Source organism: Mytilus trossulus, chromosome 2 (genome assembly GCF_036588685.1).
Source record: "Mytilus trossulus isolate FHL-02 chromosome 2, PNRI_Mtr1.1.1.hap1, whole genome shotgun sequence".
NCBI lineage: Eukaryota > Metazoa > Mollusca > Bivalvia > Mytilida > Mytilidae > Mytilus > Mytilus trossulus.
In genome coordinates, this window is record NC_086374.1 from 3534669 (window position 1) to 3551577 (window position 16909).

Sequence of the window (16909 nt, forward strand, 5' to 3'; positions counted from 1 at the left end):
AATAATATTGTATGATTAGAAATGAGCGCCCGCTGTTGGAAGTTTGGTTTCGCCACTTTTCGTGTTTGACATGAGACGGTATCTGGGTTTTCGAATGTTAAACTCATCAAATCAAGTAACGAGCATATTCCATCTCAACCTTAGTAGAGGGGCTCGTTTTCTTCTGCCAAAATTTAATGTTTTTTTTTTTTTATATATTGCTATTTATAAACGCAGAGTAAATGATGAGTATTAAAAAGTTAAATTATTCATCTTCAAACAAACATTTTCAGAATATAATGGAAAATTAAAAAAAAAAAATATTTTTTATTAAAATTGAAATTCCAACTGAATAAAATTCATATTGACCTCTAAAATTCTTTATACTTAAAACCTTTTCTTAGTATCTCGAAATGTTAAAAAAAAAAACTTTTTCAAACGCGAACTGGACCTGATTGTTATATTTCCATTCAGACTTTCTACATTGTATCATCCGTAAGTGAACTATTTTTGAAGATTACTTACTAATCCATGGCTTCATTACACGTTTAACGCAAATCAACTGAATTGATTTATTTGTTGTGTTTAGAAAATACAGTTTCTTTGGTGTAAAATAATTTTAATGGAATCTTTCTGAATGTACTTGATAGGACGTACGCCCGTTAATGAGGGCTTGACAAATTGTCTCTAATGTCAGCTTTTCTGTTGTACAAGATTTGACGTGCGGTTCTGTTTAAACAGTGTAAATGACATTGTTATATTATGGCATTACATTTTAACATGAAAGGCTACCATGACTGTGGAGTATATACGTTGAGTATATGTCTATTTGTTTTGTCCAGACATTGATGTCAATATAACAGAATTCTATGCAACTGTCGAACAAGTGAGTGGTTTATGTCTGGGTTATCGACAATAACTTGAATTAAAGTGACTGTATCTCTCAAATTTAAGCACAAGGTTCCATGTCACAATATGAAGATTGGAGGTTATCAATAGAATACAGATTTATCATAATGATATACTGAGATTACAAAGTAGTATGAAAAGGTTGCCTAGTGTTATATCAAGATGTCCTTATAGTGTAAAAAGTATATTTATGATATAGCAATATTACACAATAGTATAGTAAAATGACATACCAGTACTAAAAGGTAGCTCCATGTTATATCAAGATGTCTTCATAGTATGAAATAATATCTTCACAACAAAGTAAAATGACAGAATAGTATGAAAAGGTAACTCCATGGTATGTCATAGCGTTCTTGTAATATATAGTTTTATCTTAGTGATATAACAAATTGACAGAGTAGTATAGTCCAATGTCGTTACAGTATACAAAGTTTGCTTCATGATATATCTCTACCCTTAATGATATGTTTATCGTTATCATCTCATAAGGCAGCTGTGGCGTTCCATAGCTTTGCAACGGCTGAGGAGACATTGAGTGTAAATTTAAGCACAAAGTTCCACACCACAAAAGGGAGGTTTAGATTAATTTTTGAACTTATGTTAATAGCTGTTTAGGATTTGGGAACAAAAAAGAGTATTGAAAAAAAACAACAATTTGTCTGAGTTAAAGACAATAACTTGAGTCAAAGTGCTTGTATCATTTAAATTTAAAAACAAGGATCCATGTCACAAGAGTAAAGTTGGGGTTTATCAATAGGTTATACATGTAGCTGTTTATGAATGAGGGGCTAACAAGTGCTAACAAAAACAATTATTCACTGGTTTACTATAATAACTTGATCTATTTAATAGGTATTCCTGTAACAGTGTGAAAAACCGTAGGAAATTTGTTGTTTATGAAACTGAATCATTGACCATTAACTTGTTTATCATCGGCTATCGATTATAATAATTTTAAGCTTTCTCAGTCTGTCAGAGGTCTTCCAGTGGAGATTTAAATAATCACTTGTTACACATTTTGATGCATAAAATGAAACTCTTTTCTCAAACAGGAATTTGATTGAAATATTTTCCCCTAATATGAGGCAGGAATTACCTGTGAATGGGGACGAAGTCAATGATTATTTTTTTTAAATCAACAATGTCAAAAAGAGAAACGGAAATACCGTAACGTTTCCGATTTTGGTACTGTTGTTAGTTAGGGTTTTTAGTTGTGACGTTACTTAAGTTATGACGTCATATTCAATGTAAACAAAGAAACGCTGTCATCAGGTAACGTTTTTTTTTAATAACAAACATTTTTTTTAAATGAATTAGTTCCTTTCGTAGACTGATAAATACACATTTTATTCAAAGTCTCATGTAAACAAGACCGGACACGGGAGTAGATTTCTGCGCCGATCCGGAAATTCAAAAACGCGACAAAAAAAAGTTGAACGATTTTGAGTTTATTAGTACAATGAAAACTTCGGGAAATTTTCCCGATTATTACTTTTTTTTTTTTAATTTTCTACTGTAATAGTGGCGTTCGTCCCCATATTACGGTAGAAAAATCAAAAAAATAAAGAAAAAAAGATAAGGAATAATTCCCGAAATTATCATTCTACTAATGAACTCAAAATCGTTAACTTTTTTTCATATTCTATTGATCTGGTCATGTTTCCAAATTAGGAGATAGACCTCTGTACCATATACATGGTAAGATCAGTGTTACATGTATTTTTAGTTTACTGTATTGTCTGTGTTTGTCTATTTAATTTTATTTCAGTATATGTATTGTTTGTGTCTTGTGAATAGTAGTTACCTGTATGTCAATTATTACATGTAAACATTATAGTAAGAAATTATAGTTTTTTCATAAATCTATGAATGGGTAGTGTAATATAATTGGACATATGTAGTAATTAATCCTGACTTGGTTTATAATTGAGTTTGATTGAATTCATATATTTATAATATATACACTTAAATAGTATTGGTTGTATTCTTACAGAAAAGAGCTAGTTTATCGTATTTTATACATGTTTTTTTTTCCGTTTTATGATTTAGAATTATATCCCTTTGTACAATGTACTGTCTATGTATTTACGTTTTGTTATTTATGTACATTCAGGGTTGATTTATTTATATCGTATGGTTAAGGTTCATCATAAGGAATTGAAAAATATGGCCGTGTTTACGCCTCAAAAATTACTATGAGTACAGACAAACTGGTACATCCAGAAAAGTTTTAAGGCATGGCAGGAACTAGATTTATAAAAGTTATATGAAGTCTACGTTTCAGAAAATTAAAAACTTACCTGCATTTTGATGTGCATTTTTTTCCAGTCTGCAGAAGATAGCAAAATAAACAAACACCGAGTTTCATTTGATACGGTCCACTTAGTTACACAGTTTAAACCTGTTAAATCACCTATTGTCTACAGGTGTCTATTGTCCATTTATTGTCCATTTAAATCAATACTACTCACAACATTGATTATATGAGGGGAGCTTCTCAATCGTTTTCACTTCTTAGTTAATTTTTGCACCTTCTGCAGGAACGAAAAAAATGGATAGCAAAATCTAGAAAAGTTTATAATTTTCTGAAACATAAAATGCATTTAAAATTTATATATCTAGTTCCTGCCATCCCTCAAAACTGTTCCAGGTGTATAGGTTAGTCTGTGCTCAGAGTAAAATTTGGGGTGTAAATGCGGCCATTTTAACCAAAAGGTTATGATGAACCTTAAGAACCCTATGGCAATTAAATGCGTAGGATCTGTTTGTGAAAAAAAGTTCCTGACGATAATGTTTTAACTGGGTATGTTGCACATGGACCATCGTAAGAATCATCCAGTCATACAGTTAACTCACATGCTTAGTGTGTCTTGGATAGATATTTCAGTACTGCACAACTTAATTGCTTATAAATATATATATACTAGCCACAAAAAGTAACGATACCCAGATTTTATAAAAAAAAATACTTTATTTTTCAACAATATTATTCTAGTTTTGTATTTTATGAAACATTAACATAAAAGCATACAAACTAAACAAAGATAACAAATCACAATTAATTTTCCTAAATGCACGGACTGTTTGAAGATGTTGTTGTCAAAACCAAAAGTTGAAGAGTTAATATCGCGTATGGCCACCTTTTGCGTTGATAACAGAAGTCAATCTCCGACACATAGATACAATCAAACGCTGAATAAATGCTTGTGGAATGTTGTTCCATTCTTACACTAAGGCGGCTCGTAGCTGGTTGACTGGTGGCTGATGACGTCTGTGAACATGTTTGTCAAGTTCATGCCATGAATGATCAATGGGTTATAGATCTGGCGATAAAGCTGATCATGGAAGAATGTCAATGATATTCTGTTCAAGATATTGTGTGCATACACGTGCCACGTGGCACCTAGCATTGTCCTTTTGAAAAGTATGCCGATTTCCATGCCTTGCAATGCATGGTTGTACAATTGGAGAGAGAATTTTATCATGATAACGATCTCAAGTAAGGCTTCCGTTAGTGAAAGTCAAGTCAGTGCGTCGATAATGCGTGATTCCTGCTCAAACCATCACACCACCACTCATCACTAAATATGACGTTTTGCCACCTAACACGGTTTCAATACAAACATGCATTTGCCCAATGTAGGCGTGCAGTTCGATGACGCTGTTTTAGAATGACTCCTTTGACAGGACGTCGTGAACGTAAACCAGCCTCTCTTAGCCTATTACGTACAGTTTTTGCTGATATCCTTGGACTATGCCTCCCAGATGTTTGTCTAGCGGTAATTGTAGCTCGTCAAAACCAATCCCTAAGATGAGTGAATCTTATTGGACGCGGTTTTGGCGTAACGTCGTTTCTCTAGGACCCAGTCTGTCTTTGACGACTCATTAATCTTGTTATTGTCAATTCATAAACACCAAAGTTGTTTGCGACATCAATATGACGCATACCTGCTTGTACCATTCATACTGCTCTATCACGCTCATGTTGGCGTAGACGAGGCATATGAAATCGGTTTTTTGAATGTCACCTTCAATCACCTTTTGTTTATCTGTGTTGATCGGATATTTAATCACCCTAATTAAATTGAAAACCCGTGTTCGGACGGCATAAATGTGATTCCGCTCGAATTTCAAAAATACGCCAAAATGACGTTATTTTCCGGTAAAACAAAAACAAAAGTGCAGTTACCTACAGACTTATCACTCTTTTCGAACATAAAGCTAGTCGCAATAAATAATATTTTGTTATTAAAAATATCATGAAAAACGTTTGGGTATTGTTTCTTTTTTTGGCTAGTATATATATCTATACGTATATCTGATGTATAAGAAGAGTATTCGGTATGTATAATACCTTTATGTAAAGAAGAAACTGTTACACGTGTGTGTAATCCTATTCCTCTCTTTGACCAAAGATGGTGAGTCATAATCAAAATTGCAGTACTCGTCGATATATATTATTCTTGTATCCGACTAATTTAGGTCTTTTGCTTAAGCCCCAGTCCCACTAGACCACTTTCGCAACCCGCTTACCGCGATCTTATATAAATTTAGATAGTGGAAAGGTGTCGGTAAGAGCGACATGAAAATGTTGATTTCACGATGATACTACGTCCTCATTACGCTTCTACAACGATCCCGCTACGATTATACCACGTTCTCACCACGCTTTTTCTACGGTTATCATGATTTTATTACGTTCATCACATTCTCAGTACGACCATATCACGAGTTATTCGATTGCAACATGATCTTATCGCGCTTCTACTGCGATTATAACACGTTTTTTGTTTGTTTTTTTAACAACATAAATAAATATTTATTTCGAATATTGGCTTGTTACAATATCATTCAGGAGTAAAAGCTCCTCCTGATTTTCCCTGTTACAATCCACTAATCACTTAGAGTAGTGATTATTTGCAAAATACATATTACATTTTTTACATCATATATATATATATTAGATAATATCACTTAATCACATAATATGACTATTCATATGTTTTCTAATAGTTGCTAAAACATTACTTTTAATTTTCAAACATACTCTTCTATTGAACTCATTGCGAAAAATTGAGTAAACATTGACATTTTTTGTCTTTTGATCAGATATGTAGTAGGCTTTATAAATCAAAAACCCCACAATTGTTAAAAAATAGTTCAAGTCAAAATATTCTTCTTAAGAAGTTTTATATCCAAATACTAAGTGTCTTAGTTTTACCTTAAAAGTTATTTTACTGTTATTTAAAACTTCATTTATTTTATTCCAAAAAAGTTTTAAATACGGACACAGTATAAAGAAGTGATCATAATCTTCTTCTTGTGTACAAAAATTACAAGAACTATTGTTTACAATTTTCCACCTGCATAAAAGTTTCTTTGTAGGTAGAATATGTTGTAGTAATTTCCATCTAAAAATTCTAAGTTTATTTTCTTTTAAATATTTGAATAAAAATTTATATAGATATATAGTTTTGATATAACACATCATCTATATCAAATATACGCAACCATTTTTTGGGTCCAATAGCTGGTTCAATTTTTTTTATTTATCAGAGACTTATATAAAAGTTTAGTTGTTAATGCTTCTAATTTTATAGGTAAACCATCCAATACTAATTGATTCTTTTTATATTAACAATACTTTTTATAGACTTTTCCGATTTTTAAATTGCTGCCCAGTCTTTATAACACGTTCTTACCACGATTTTATACCGATCTTACTACGTTTTCAGCAAAAACGTTTCCATCGTGGTCCATATAAATACTGTTACATTTCTTACATGTATATTATTGATACGTATATTTCTCTGGAACAACACATGCATGCCACCAAAATCTACCAGAACATGTGGGCGTGGGGATAGGAGAAGATGTAGAGCCAGAGGCTGAGTGAGCTCTTTCAATAACGAATCCTGATCCGGACCGACCAATCCAACCTGAATCCCAACCTATTGCTGGCCCCTCAAACTCAAATAACGATGTTTAAGTGAACGATAGATGCTATGACACATAGGTGTCAAGCATGGTTGAGCCGTTGCAGAAAAAAGACAAGAGGTCAAAATTACATGCAGACAAAAAAACATGGAGAGCGTTTATATATTTCATGTGAAAATGACTATGATCATGATGATCGTAGTTGGACCGAGTCAGGTCGTAGGAAGAGCGTAATGAGGACGGCATGGGCGTGCTAGAATCGTACTGTGGTCTTGAACAGCGTGGTGAAAACGTCGTATAGTCGTAGTGGAAGCGTAGATGGGTCGCGATGAGAACGGGATGGTTGTAGTGAGGTTGGCGTTGTCAGTTTGTTTTAGATTTATGAGTTTGACTGTCCATTTGGTATCTTTCGTCCCTCTTTTGTAGTAACGTCGCTGTGAGATCGTAGTGCAGATTCTCCGAATTCCTCCGAATTCAATCACGTTTTCGCTACGCTTTCGAAACGATGTTACAGCGACCTTTGCGATTTTACCACGACCTTACTGCACTCTAACTACGCTTCTACTACAACCTTGTTTTGCCTCTACCGCACCACGATTGTTTTGAACATGTTCAAAGTTGGACACGCTCATCACGATCTTGAAGACCTCACCACGACTGTATTACGATCTTACTGCGATGTACACGATCGCACTACGATCGTCAATTTTTTTTATTTCTTTCATAGATCGCAGTACGATCGTGGCACTACGCCACGATTGCACTACGATCTGTGATAAAAATGAAAAAAAATGGAAGATCTTAGTGCGATCGTACAGATCTCAGTAAGGTCGTCGCACGGTCGTGGTGAGGTCTCCAAGATCGTGATTAGCGTGGTCAACTTTGAACATGTTTAAAACAAACGTGGTGCGGTCGTGGCAAAACTAGATCTTAGTAGAAGCGTAGTGAGAGCGATAAAAGGTCATGGTAAGATCGCAAAGGTAGCTGTACCATTTTATAGACAGCGTAGCGAAAGCACGATTCTAGTCGGTGAGACTGCGCTACGATCTTACAGCGATTTTACTACGACCTCGCTACGACCATCACGTTCTACCGCGAGCAAAACACGCTGCCACGACGACTATACCACTTTTATAGTCATTTTTATAAAAATCCAAGGAATAGATTACCGTAGCCGTAACGTAGTATAGTCGTAGTGGAGGCGTAGATGGGTCGCGATGAGAACGGGATGGTCGTAGTGAGGTTGGCGTTGTCAGTTTGTTTTAGATTTATGAGTTTGACTGTCCATTTGGTATCTTTCGTCCCTCTTTTGTAGTAACGTCGCTGTGAGATCGTAGTGCAGATTCTCCGAATTCCTCAAAATTAGATCTTAGTAGAAGCGTAGTGAGAGCGATAAAAGGTATCTTTCGTCCCTCTTTTGTAGTAACGTCTGGGCGTACTAAATCGTACTATGGTCTTGAACAGCGTCGTATAAGCGTGGTATAAATAGTTATCAAAGGTACCAGGATTATAATTTGATGCGTCAGACGCGCGTTTCGTCTACATAAGACTCACCAGTGACGCTCAGATCAAAACAGTTAGAAAGCCAAACAAGTATAAAGTTGAAGAGCACTAAGGACCGATAATGCCACAAAGTTGTGCCAATATTTAAATATACAATTCCTTGCACCCACTGATCACGTAACTCGAAAAATTCAAGCCCTTTCCGTGTCCGATTTTCTCCCACACGAGGCACGTCGTACTTATTATAGATATTTAAACTGTGGGGTCACCAAATGTTCTCCAACGCCTAAATGTAATAGTTAGAAAAATAGTAAAGGAATAACCTTTTAGTCTTGATTAATATTGTCTACTTAAAACGGTCTTCTTGCGTTTTTGTCAAATTTTGATAAACAATGTTTTTAATATCGAACATTCTTTTAACTTAAAGTTATTTTAGCTTATTAAAATTACAATGTATGTGTTCTACTATCTTTTTCGGACGTCAAAGCGATAAACCCGTTGCAGGTGTATAATTATTTCACTTAGTATCTTTCAAATTTATCTTGTGTAAATTTTTTATTTCAGAACTAGTGCATGATAACAAATTTGTAAAAATTGTGCATTATTACAAAACATAGACAAATAATAATTTCGTACGGTCTTGTTCGTACTTGCAAGGTATTGGACAGTAACAACCAAATTGAAGCAAGCATTATGTAAAACTATAGAAGTTGAATGTATAGTTTGGCGTATTTTTTTAAACTGGACTTTGTTCTGCTAACTACTATACTTGGTGGTAGAATGATTATGTACCAACTATTGTTCCTTTACTGAGTGTGCGTGTGTGTTGTTTTTATATTTTATAAGGTTGGGAACTCCCAATAACTGATGACAGGCTTAATACTGATTGAAGTTAAAATAATTGTTATATTATTATATTGATATCTTAATCAGACTAAAAGCGACTTTGAAGCACGTGTGATATTCTCGATATCAAACCCTTATGTTTCATACAACATTTAAATTAGCTTTTGATGCATTTTTATGTGTCAGTTAATTTGCAATTACATAAAATGTTATACACGAGCATGTTTACATAGTGATCTTGTAAAAAAAATAACCCGCTGTTTGTACCTATAAAATTTCAAAATGAAATACGAATTCGTTTGAAAAGAGGTGCGACATCTGCCTTTTTGTCTGGTAAATCTGAAAATCAGGTTAACCATAGGTCTCTGGATGTCGTTGTTATTTCAGCGATACGTTAGAATTCTTTTAATATTTAGTTTTGCTTTTTAGCAAAATCTGACATTTGCATCCTTTGATGTCTATGATAAAAGGGGAATCTAAAACCTCAAAAACTAGAAGAACTGACATTTATTTGGGTCTGGATAAACTTAAGCTTTGAAACGCTATTGTTTGTATAGGTCATTCACAAGGTATTGGCCAGTAAAAAAATATTTGAACCAAGCATTATGAAATATTATAGAAGGTGAAATGTATTGTTTTACGTATTTGGGACACTGAATTTTGTTCTGCTATCTACTATACTTGGAAGCACGATGATTATGCACCAACTATTATTCATTTTTTACAAGTGTGCGTTGTTTTTATCTTTTAAAAGGGTGGGGGTCCTCATGCACATGTTTGTACATTACTCTTTTGATCTCTTCTTTTTTTTTAATCATTGTTTTGTAAACGGCACAACTAACACACACACACAATAATTGAGGGCATTTTATGTATCAACTTTCTTGTTAAGATCGTAATGAAAATGTTAATATATAATAAATCATGCAGGTTATTGGTTTTTAAAACGTAGTAAAAAAATCGCTCTTAGTTAGAAAAAATAATAGGTAAATATTGATTGAAGTTGAAACAATTGTTGTATTTACACAATGTCATTTTTTCCAATGTATACATTTAAAAAAAAATGATTACGAAATTAAGTTCAATCATGAAAGAGCTTTTCCTTTTCTTTCTTCTGCTGTTAGTTTATTTAACTCTATTATTTTGTGTGATGAATTGGTATTGATGTCATCTCGTTTGTTTTTAAATATGAAAATAAATGGTTTGTTTGTTAATCAATGAGACACAAATAAGACTGTAACTATTGAAACTGGAAACATCCATTCTTCAACAATTAAATACGTTAGAAGAACATATTTTTTTTAAAGTAAAAACTTAAATTCGTCAGACACAAGAATGATATATATCAACGAGAACTGCTATTTTAGTTTATGACAAACCATCTTTGGTCAAAGAGAGGAAAAGCATCACACACGCGCGTAACAGTTTCCCCTTTACTTAAAAGCTTTAAAAACAGAAAAGTCTTTTAATTAATAAGATATATACAAGGTGCAAGGTTTTATCCTGTCCAGTACTACAGAATAAATCACATAACGTTTCATTACATATAAGAAATAACTATCACTGGAAGTTAACCAATCAAATTTCCCCCTTATTTAACCTATGTGCAAGCTTCAGTAACCATATAGCCTCCAGTTACTAAAATATTCTATAGAAACCCCATATAAAAAATAATGGTGCTTTGAAATGCCCAAGATATATGTTTATGACGAAGAATTTTTGACTGCAATAAAATGTAGGATTAATTACCTACAACTGTCAAAATCAAGGGAATATTTGTTTTTGACCTATTTTCGTATGCAACCCGGGATGTGACGTACCATGAGTTGGTGGTATTTCATTTATATAATAATTATCATGAATCTAATAATATTTTTGTTGTCTGATTTCATTCCGAGATATTAAACAATTTATTTATAAAATATTACCAAAGCGTGAATTAAAGTAAACTACGCAGAAAAATTATCTATCCTTTATACCAAACAAACAGTTGATACCTTTGCATATAATAAATATACAATAGACAATTATGTCAACGAGTGTACAGTGACTTTGCCATGTTTGTTCATTTCAATTCAGTGGTTTAAAGCGTTTGTATTATCACTTCATAGCAAACAAATGTACATATAATTCAAATACTTATAAATCATTTCATCTTTTTTTAGTCATAGTTTATAGTTGTCCTCATTTGACCTATTATTCGTTTTATGAAGATTGTGTGCCTTTGTAGGAATTAAGTATAACTTTGGTATTATAAAATGGAAGCCACAGTACACTGAAAACATAAGACATATTTCATAGAGCAAATCGTTTCAGATCAGATCATCTGTATTTCAAACTCAAAAGGTCCATATATATCTACACAAATAAATAATTAAACAAAATGTGTATCCTGAATAGATCATTCTTTTGAATTACATATGGTCGAATCACCGAAAAAAACTTTTTAATTAAAAAAAAAATATAATTCAGCATTAACAATAACATATTTGCATTTCCATGTAGTTGAAAAGAAAAAGAAAGAAGCTGAAGAAGGCCGAAGCAACTTGAAAATTGGTTTATTACTACAATAATGTACAGTGTTTGTAATATATGTGCCCTATTGGAATTTTTGAAACAAGGAATAACATACTGATGTAAATCGAGCTTACGCTTCCAATAATACTAGCATGATACTGCAATTTCTGTTGACACGTGACAAACTGTTTAAAAATTACATATAACACAATGTACCACACTATTAACATTGATGAGAAATACAAAACAGCACTTCTCTTTGCAGAGTGACGTCGCGCAAAATACTGGTGATAATAACGTAACGTCGGAAATATAGCAAAAAGCCGTCTTATTTTCTTGTTTTTTACGTAACGTTTTTCTAATGTGATTTCTAATGTGTAAGCATTGATTCATTCAGGGTTTTTTTCATGGGAATATTTTTTTTCAGTAAAGATATTCATGTATATTTTATTTAACGAAAAATGTATATATGTGGTCGTGTGGTCTAGCGGGACGGCTGCAGTGCAGGCGATTTGGTGTCACGATATCTCAGTAGCATGGGTTCGAATCCCGGCGAGGGAAGAACCAAAAATTTGCGAAAGCAAATTTACAGATCTAACATTGTTGGGTTGATGTTTAGACGAGTTGTATATACATTATGTACACAGCCATGTATCACCATCATTGATGGCGATCCGATGGATACATCTGTTGTAGGGTTGTCACTGACTCAGACGTACTTATGAATATAATTATTTTCTGTGACTGTATCTTACATTAATTTGTAGGATCCTTTACTATAGATAATTTAGCTGATCTGTAACAATAACATCTTCATGCCTTATATATCATGTACTGTAGTACGCCGCTAGATTAAAACTGACGTGGAAAGGTAACATATGGCCACCGAAAGCTCTTTTTTTGAGAGCCCAGGTGGTCGTGTGGTCTAGCGGGACGGCTGCAGTGCAGGCGATTTGGTGTCACGATATCACAGTAGCATGGGTTCGAATCCCGGCGAGGGAAGAACCAAAAATTTGCGAAAGCAAATTTACAGATCTAACATTGTTGGGTTGATGTTTAGACGAGTTGTATATATATATATATATATAACATTGTTGGGTTGATGTTTAGACGAGTTGTATATACATTATGTACACAGCCATGTATCACCATCATTGATGGCGATCCGATGGATACATCTGTTGTAGGGTTGTCACTGACTCAGACGTACTTATGAATATAATTATTTTCTGTGACTGTATCTTACATTAATTTGTAGGATCCTTTACTATAGATAATTTAGCTGATCTGTCACAATAACATCTTCATGCCTTATATATCATGTACTGTAGTGCGCCGCTAGATTAAAACTGACGTGGAAAGCTAACATATGGCCACCGAAAGCTCTTTTTTTGAGAGCCCAGGTGGTCGTGTGGTCTAGCGGGACGGCTGCAGTGCAGGCGATTTGGTGTCACGATATCACAGTAGCATGGGTTCGAATCCCGGCGAGGGAAGAACCAAAAATTTGCGAAAGCAAATTTACAGATCTAACATTGTTGGGTTGATGTTTAGACGAGTTGTATATATATATATATATATATTTTATATTTTTTAATTATAAGCAGAGCCACGTTGAATCATTTCATTTGAATCGGAAAGGTCTACTAAAATATTTTATGAGTGGCTAAACAACAGTGCATGATGTTTTATAATTTAATTCTTATTTCAATCCAAATTGTCCAATACAGAAAGAATGTCTAGATGGGTGTCCTCTGAAATAGTTATACGATAAGAGGCATCTACATCAGCAAGTATGTATAGCAGAGATTTCGTCGGTACCAAAGCAGTCTTTGTCTTTAAAAGTTTATATTTTCACGGATCATTGTCACTGATTTTGTCATAATAATGACCCCGGAAAACCTCGAATCCAGGGGGATATGTAGCACCCCAGCTGTCACTCTCTGCTGAATTCAATACGTGTGAACCTTTGGAAATTTTCATTAAATAATAGTCAAAGTTATCATCGTCGGTTTTGACAGCCACAACAGAGTTTATGGATACCAAATCTGATATGTCTTCTGAAAGAATGTCAGTGTCTTGTGCTATTTCTTCTTCGTTAGAAGTTTGTGTTATTTCGCGTGGCTTAATAGTTTTCTTTACCCCGGTATTTTCTACATTTAAACAGTTAAGATAATTCCCCAAAATGCATTGATCGCACGTGTAACAAGAGAGATCGGAAACAATGATTTCATTACATGTACTAGTAAAAACATGATGTATTTGTCTATTTTGCTGGATCGGCTTAAATATTTTGGAATTGTGTCTATCAATTGAGTCCACATATCGAAATACCCTTCTTTTAAATAATGCACTTCTTGGCTTTTTAAGGCTACTTTCGCAGAACGTAAATAAATCCTTCGCATTCTGAATCACTGTATTGCCACGTAGAACAGATATGTCCGCCTGTCTTTTTATAAATCCCCCCGCGGCATCTTGAGGCCCTTTTGCATGGCTTGTTTCAAAAAAATGTCTATGGAATATTTTATATCCGAAATCAGGGATGGCAGTAGATAAACTTCCTAAACAGTGCCGCGATTTATATTGGCTAGAACAACCGTCTGTGAATTCATGCATATGATCAACTGTGTATGATATTGAATCTAAATATTCCTTAACTTTCTTTTGGACATATTTTGTAAAATCATTATCATGTTGCAGGTCCGGGGAAATTACGAAAAAATGTTCCGTAATTATTTCCGGAAATTCTTCTGTACTGTCTACACCATCGTATTCTAAAATGGCGTGTCGGTGCATGACGGTTACATGAATGCTGCATTCAGTTCTTTGGAAGTAATTGGATTGGATTTCTTCTTTCTCGACACAGCGATAATTTTCCGAATAATCGTGGATGCATATGCAATGATTGACTGGCAAGTTCTGAACAAGACTTTTAAGTTGATTGCTTTGCCAGTTTGATCGGTGCTGGTGAGCGGGGAAAGTTTCGAGAAGCTTTTTTAAATTGAGAAACATTTCGTTTACGCTAGTTTTCTTTTTTATCAGGGTCAGTCGGCGCCTTACATTTTTACCCTTCGATTTTTTAGTTATATATTCATATTTTTGCCATTCAACAGTTGAAGACGACTGTGATTCGTTGGGTGAAAGTTTGAAATTACCAACTCCGCAAAGGCTACATTTTCGGTCAAGACAATTTTTATTATTTTTCAATATGTATAAGGTCTGACATTTTCTCAAATACGGGATAGTCACTTTCTTGCGAATCGGTTTCCCTGTCACACGATTTTCTGAACTTCATACATGCTTTGAAAACAAGGTTTGCTTCCACGTGATATCTACAACAGCATGTATTTCTATCTTTTTCAGATGCAGGTCTTACGAAAAACGGTCGAAGTTTCTCAAATGCTCTTTGTCCAATTTTAATTTCCGGATATTTGGCGACAAAATCTAAATACGCATCAGTTTGTGTTTTTTCCAGCACATGTGTCATATGCGAAGTATAGAAGTTTGGTCCCAATCGTTCTCTTTTGATATCGGATTTGTTGCCGGTCGGGTGTGATATGCCATCAGAGAGCCAAAAGTTATAAACTGTTTTCTTTGTTTCTTCTGAAATGGAATCTTTTCTTGTTTTCTGTTGCGTAAGAGCCCATGCAGACGATTCACTTTTAAGAATTCTAGACCTAATACGCTGGCCTCCAGCAACCCTTCTTGCTGGCAAACCTAAATTTTTATACAGTTTAATTTTACCTCTCGAGTTTGCTAAATTTTCCCCGCTGATTGATGCAGTAACAGAATTCATTACCGAACGTGCATTCTTAGATCGCTTTAATTTTGTAGATTTTATTATTTCTTGAATATCTGCAACGACGGCCATTTCAACTGGCGAAACTGAATGTTTCAGATTAGCTATTGTTGGCGATCGAGGGGATCTGCGGGCCAAATAAATCGATATAACTGCGCATCGTTTAGATGGAGATTTTGGTAAACCTTCTTTAAATTTTCTTAGGGCTCTGGTCTTTTCCATTCTGTTTTTGAAAACATTTGAACCTTCTGGTACAACAAGTGACATTGATGAAAGTTCTACATTTTTTTTACCTCTGTGTTTACGGACATTCATTTTATTTTTCAGTTTTCTTTCATTTATTTTCTTAGATTTCTCCCTTTGTTCTCTATTTTTTCTTGCATTAATCGTTTGACTATATGTTTTTGTCTCGCTCTCTTTATTCTTGTACAACTTTCCATAAGATTTTCTACTCGTTTCATTTTTCTGAAGCCTTTTTCGTTCTCTGTTCCTAATAAGTATTTCCTTAGCCGAAAGTTTACTTTTTTTTCTGTTATTCATATTTCTGAAAGCATATTTATATTTGAATGTACACAAAATTTTGGTCTGATTTTTTTAAGTCCGAATATTTTAATTGTGATCCTTGTTTATTTCATATTCAATTTTTTTGTGTTAATTTGAACAGGTCGAGAACTCTAGATTTTCTGACGTCAGAATATATTTGCATAGTAATTTCCAAAACACAAGGCCAATATGGCCTTGAAAAACTGACCAATCGACTCAATGAATTACAATGCATTGTGGGCTACTACGAGTAAACTACTACTTAAAACACGTGGAATTAGCGGGAAAGCAGTCAATTAATAAATTGTCTGGGACTCTCATTACCAAAGTTTTTATTCTGCAAATATATTTAATGTAAAATATATAACGTAATCTTCAATTTGCATGCTCAGATTAAAAAAAATATTGTTTATTGGCTTCACGGTTCGACTTTCTTTTTTGCCTTGCAAAAGGAGTAGAACCGGTTTTGTGCATTGTTATGAATTGAACTAGCATTAATTTCACGACATGACACAGTGAAATATCCAATGCAGTGACCACTGTCCAGTAAGAAAATCATTTTAGCTTTTTTAAACTTGTATAATGTTATTGCAAAATCATTTCTGCCTAGAAAAACACGAAACTTTCATTGAAACACTTCTTTCTGTACTGATTTTTTTTTATCAGGACCTGAACTAATAATAAGAACATCATAATATTCAGTATGCTAAAAATAAGTTTTATGAAAGCGACAGGGGCAGGTCCAGCCATTTTAAAAAGGGGGGTCCTTGCCCTGGACCAAAAGGGAGGGGGTTCCAACTACATGTCCCCATCTGAATGCACTGATCGTCCAAAAAAGGGGGTCCATCCCCCGGAACCCCCGCCCCCCCCCCTGGA

At 34.1% G+C, this 16909-nt stretch overlaps 2 protein-coding genes across 2 annotated transcripts in view; both read right to left on the reverse strand.

Moving 5' to 3' along the window:
- The window catches only part of LOC134704857 (uncharacterized), a 111134-nt gene that overhangs the window by 77793 nt on the left and 16432 nt on the right, over positions 1-16909 (reverse strand). The gene's annotated exons all lie outside the window — the stretch shown is intronic.
- LOC134708659 (uncharacterized) lies at positions 13135-15805 on the reverse strand. The gene is made up of 2 exons (XM_063569306.1): positions 15068-15805; positions 13135-14814 (listed from the first exon to the last, which is right to left on the reverse strand). Exons 1-2 carry the CDS (start codon positions 15803-15805, stop codon positions 13546-13548), a joined length of 2007 nt encoding a protein of 668 aa, XP_063425376.1. The 3' UTR covers positions 13135-13545.

What these genes read in the sequence shown, in the direction of transcription:
- LOC134708659 (XM_063569306.1), bottom strand. Translation starts at nt 15,805, where the DNA reads ATGAATGTCCGTAAACACAGAGGTAAAAAAAATGTAGAACTTTCATCA. An exon ending in AGAAACTTCGACCGTTTTTC is followed by an intron (nt 14,815 to 15,067) that starts GTAAGACCTGCA and finishes AACGAATCACAG; the next exon opens with TCGTCTTCAACTGTTGAATG.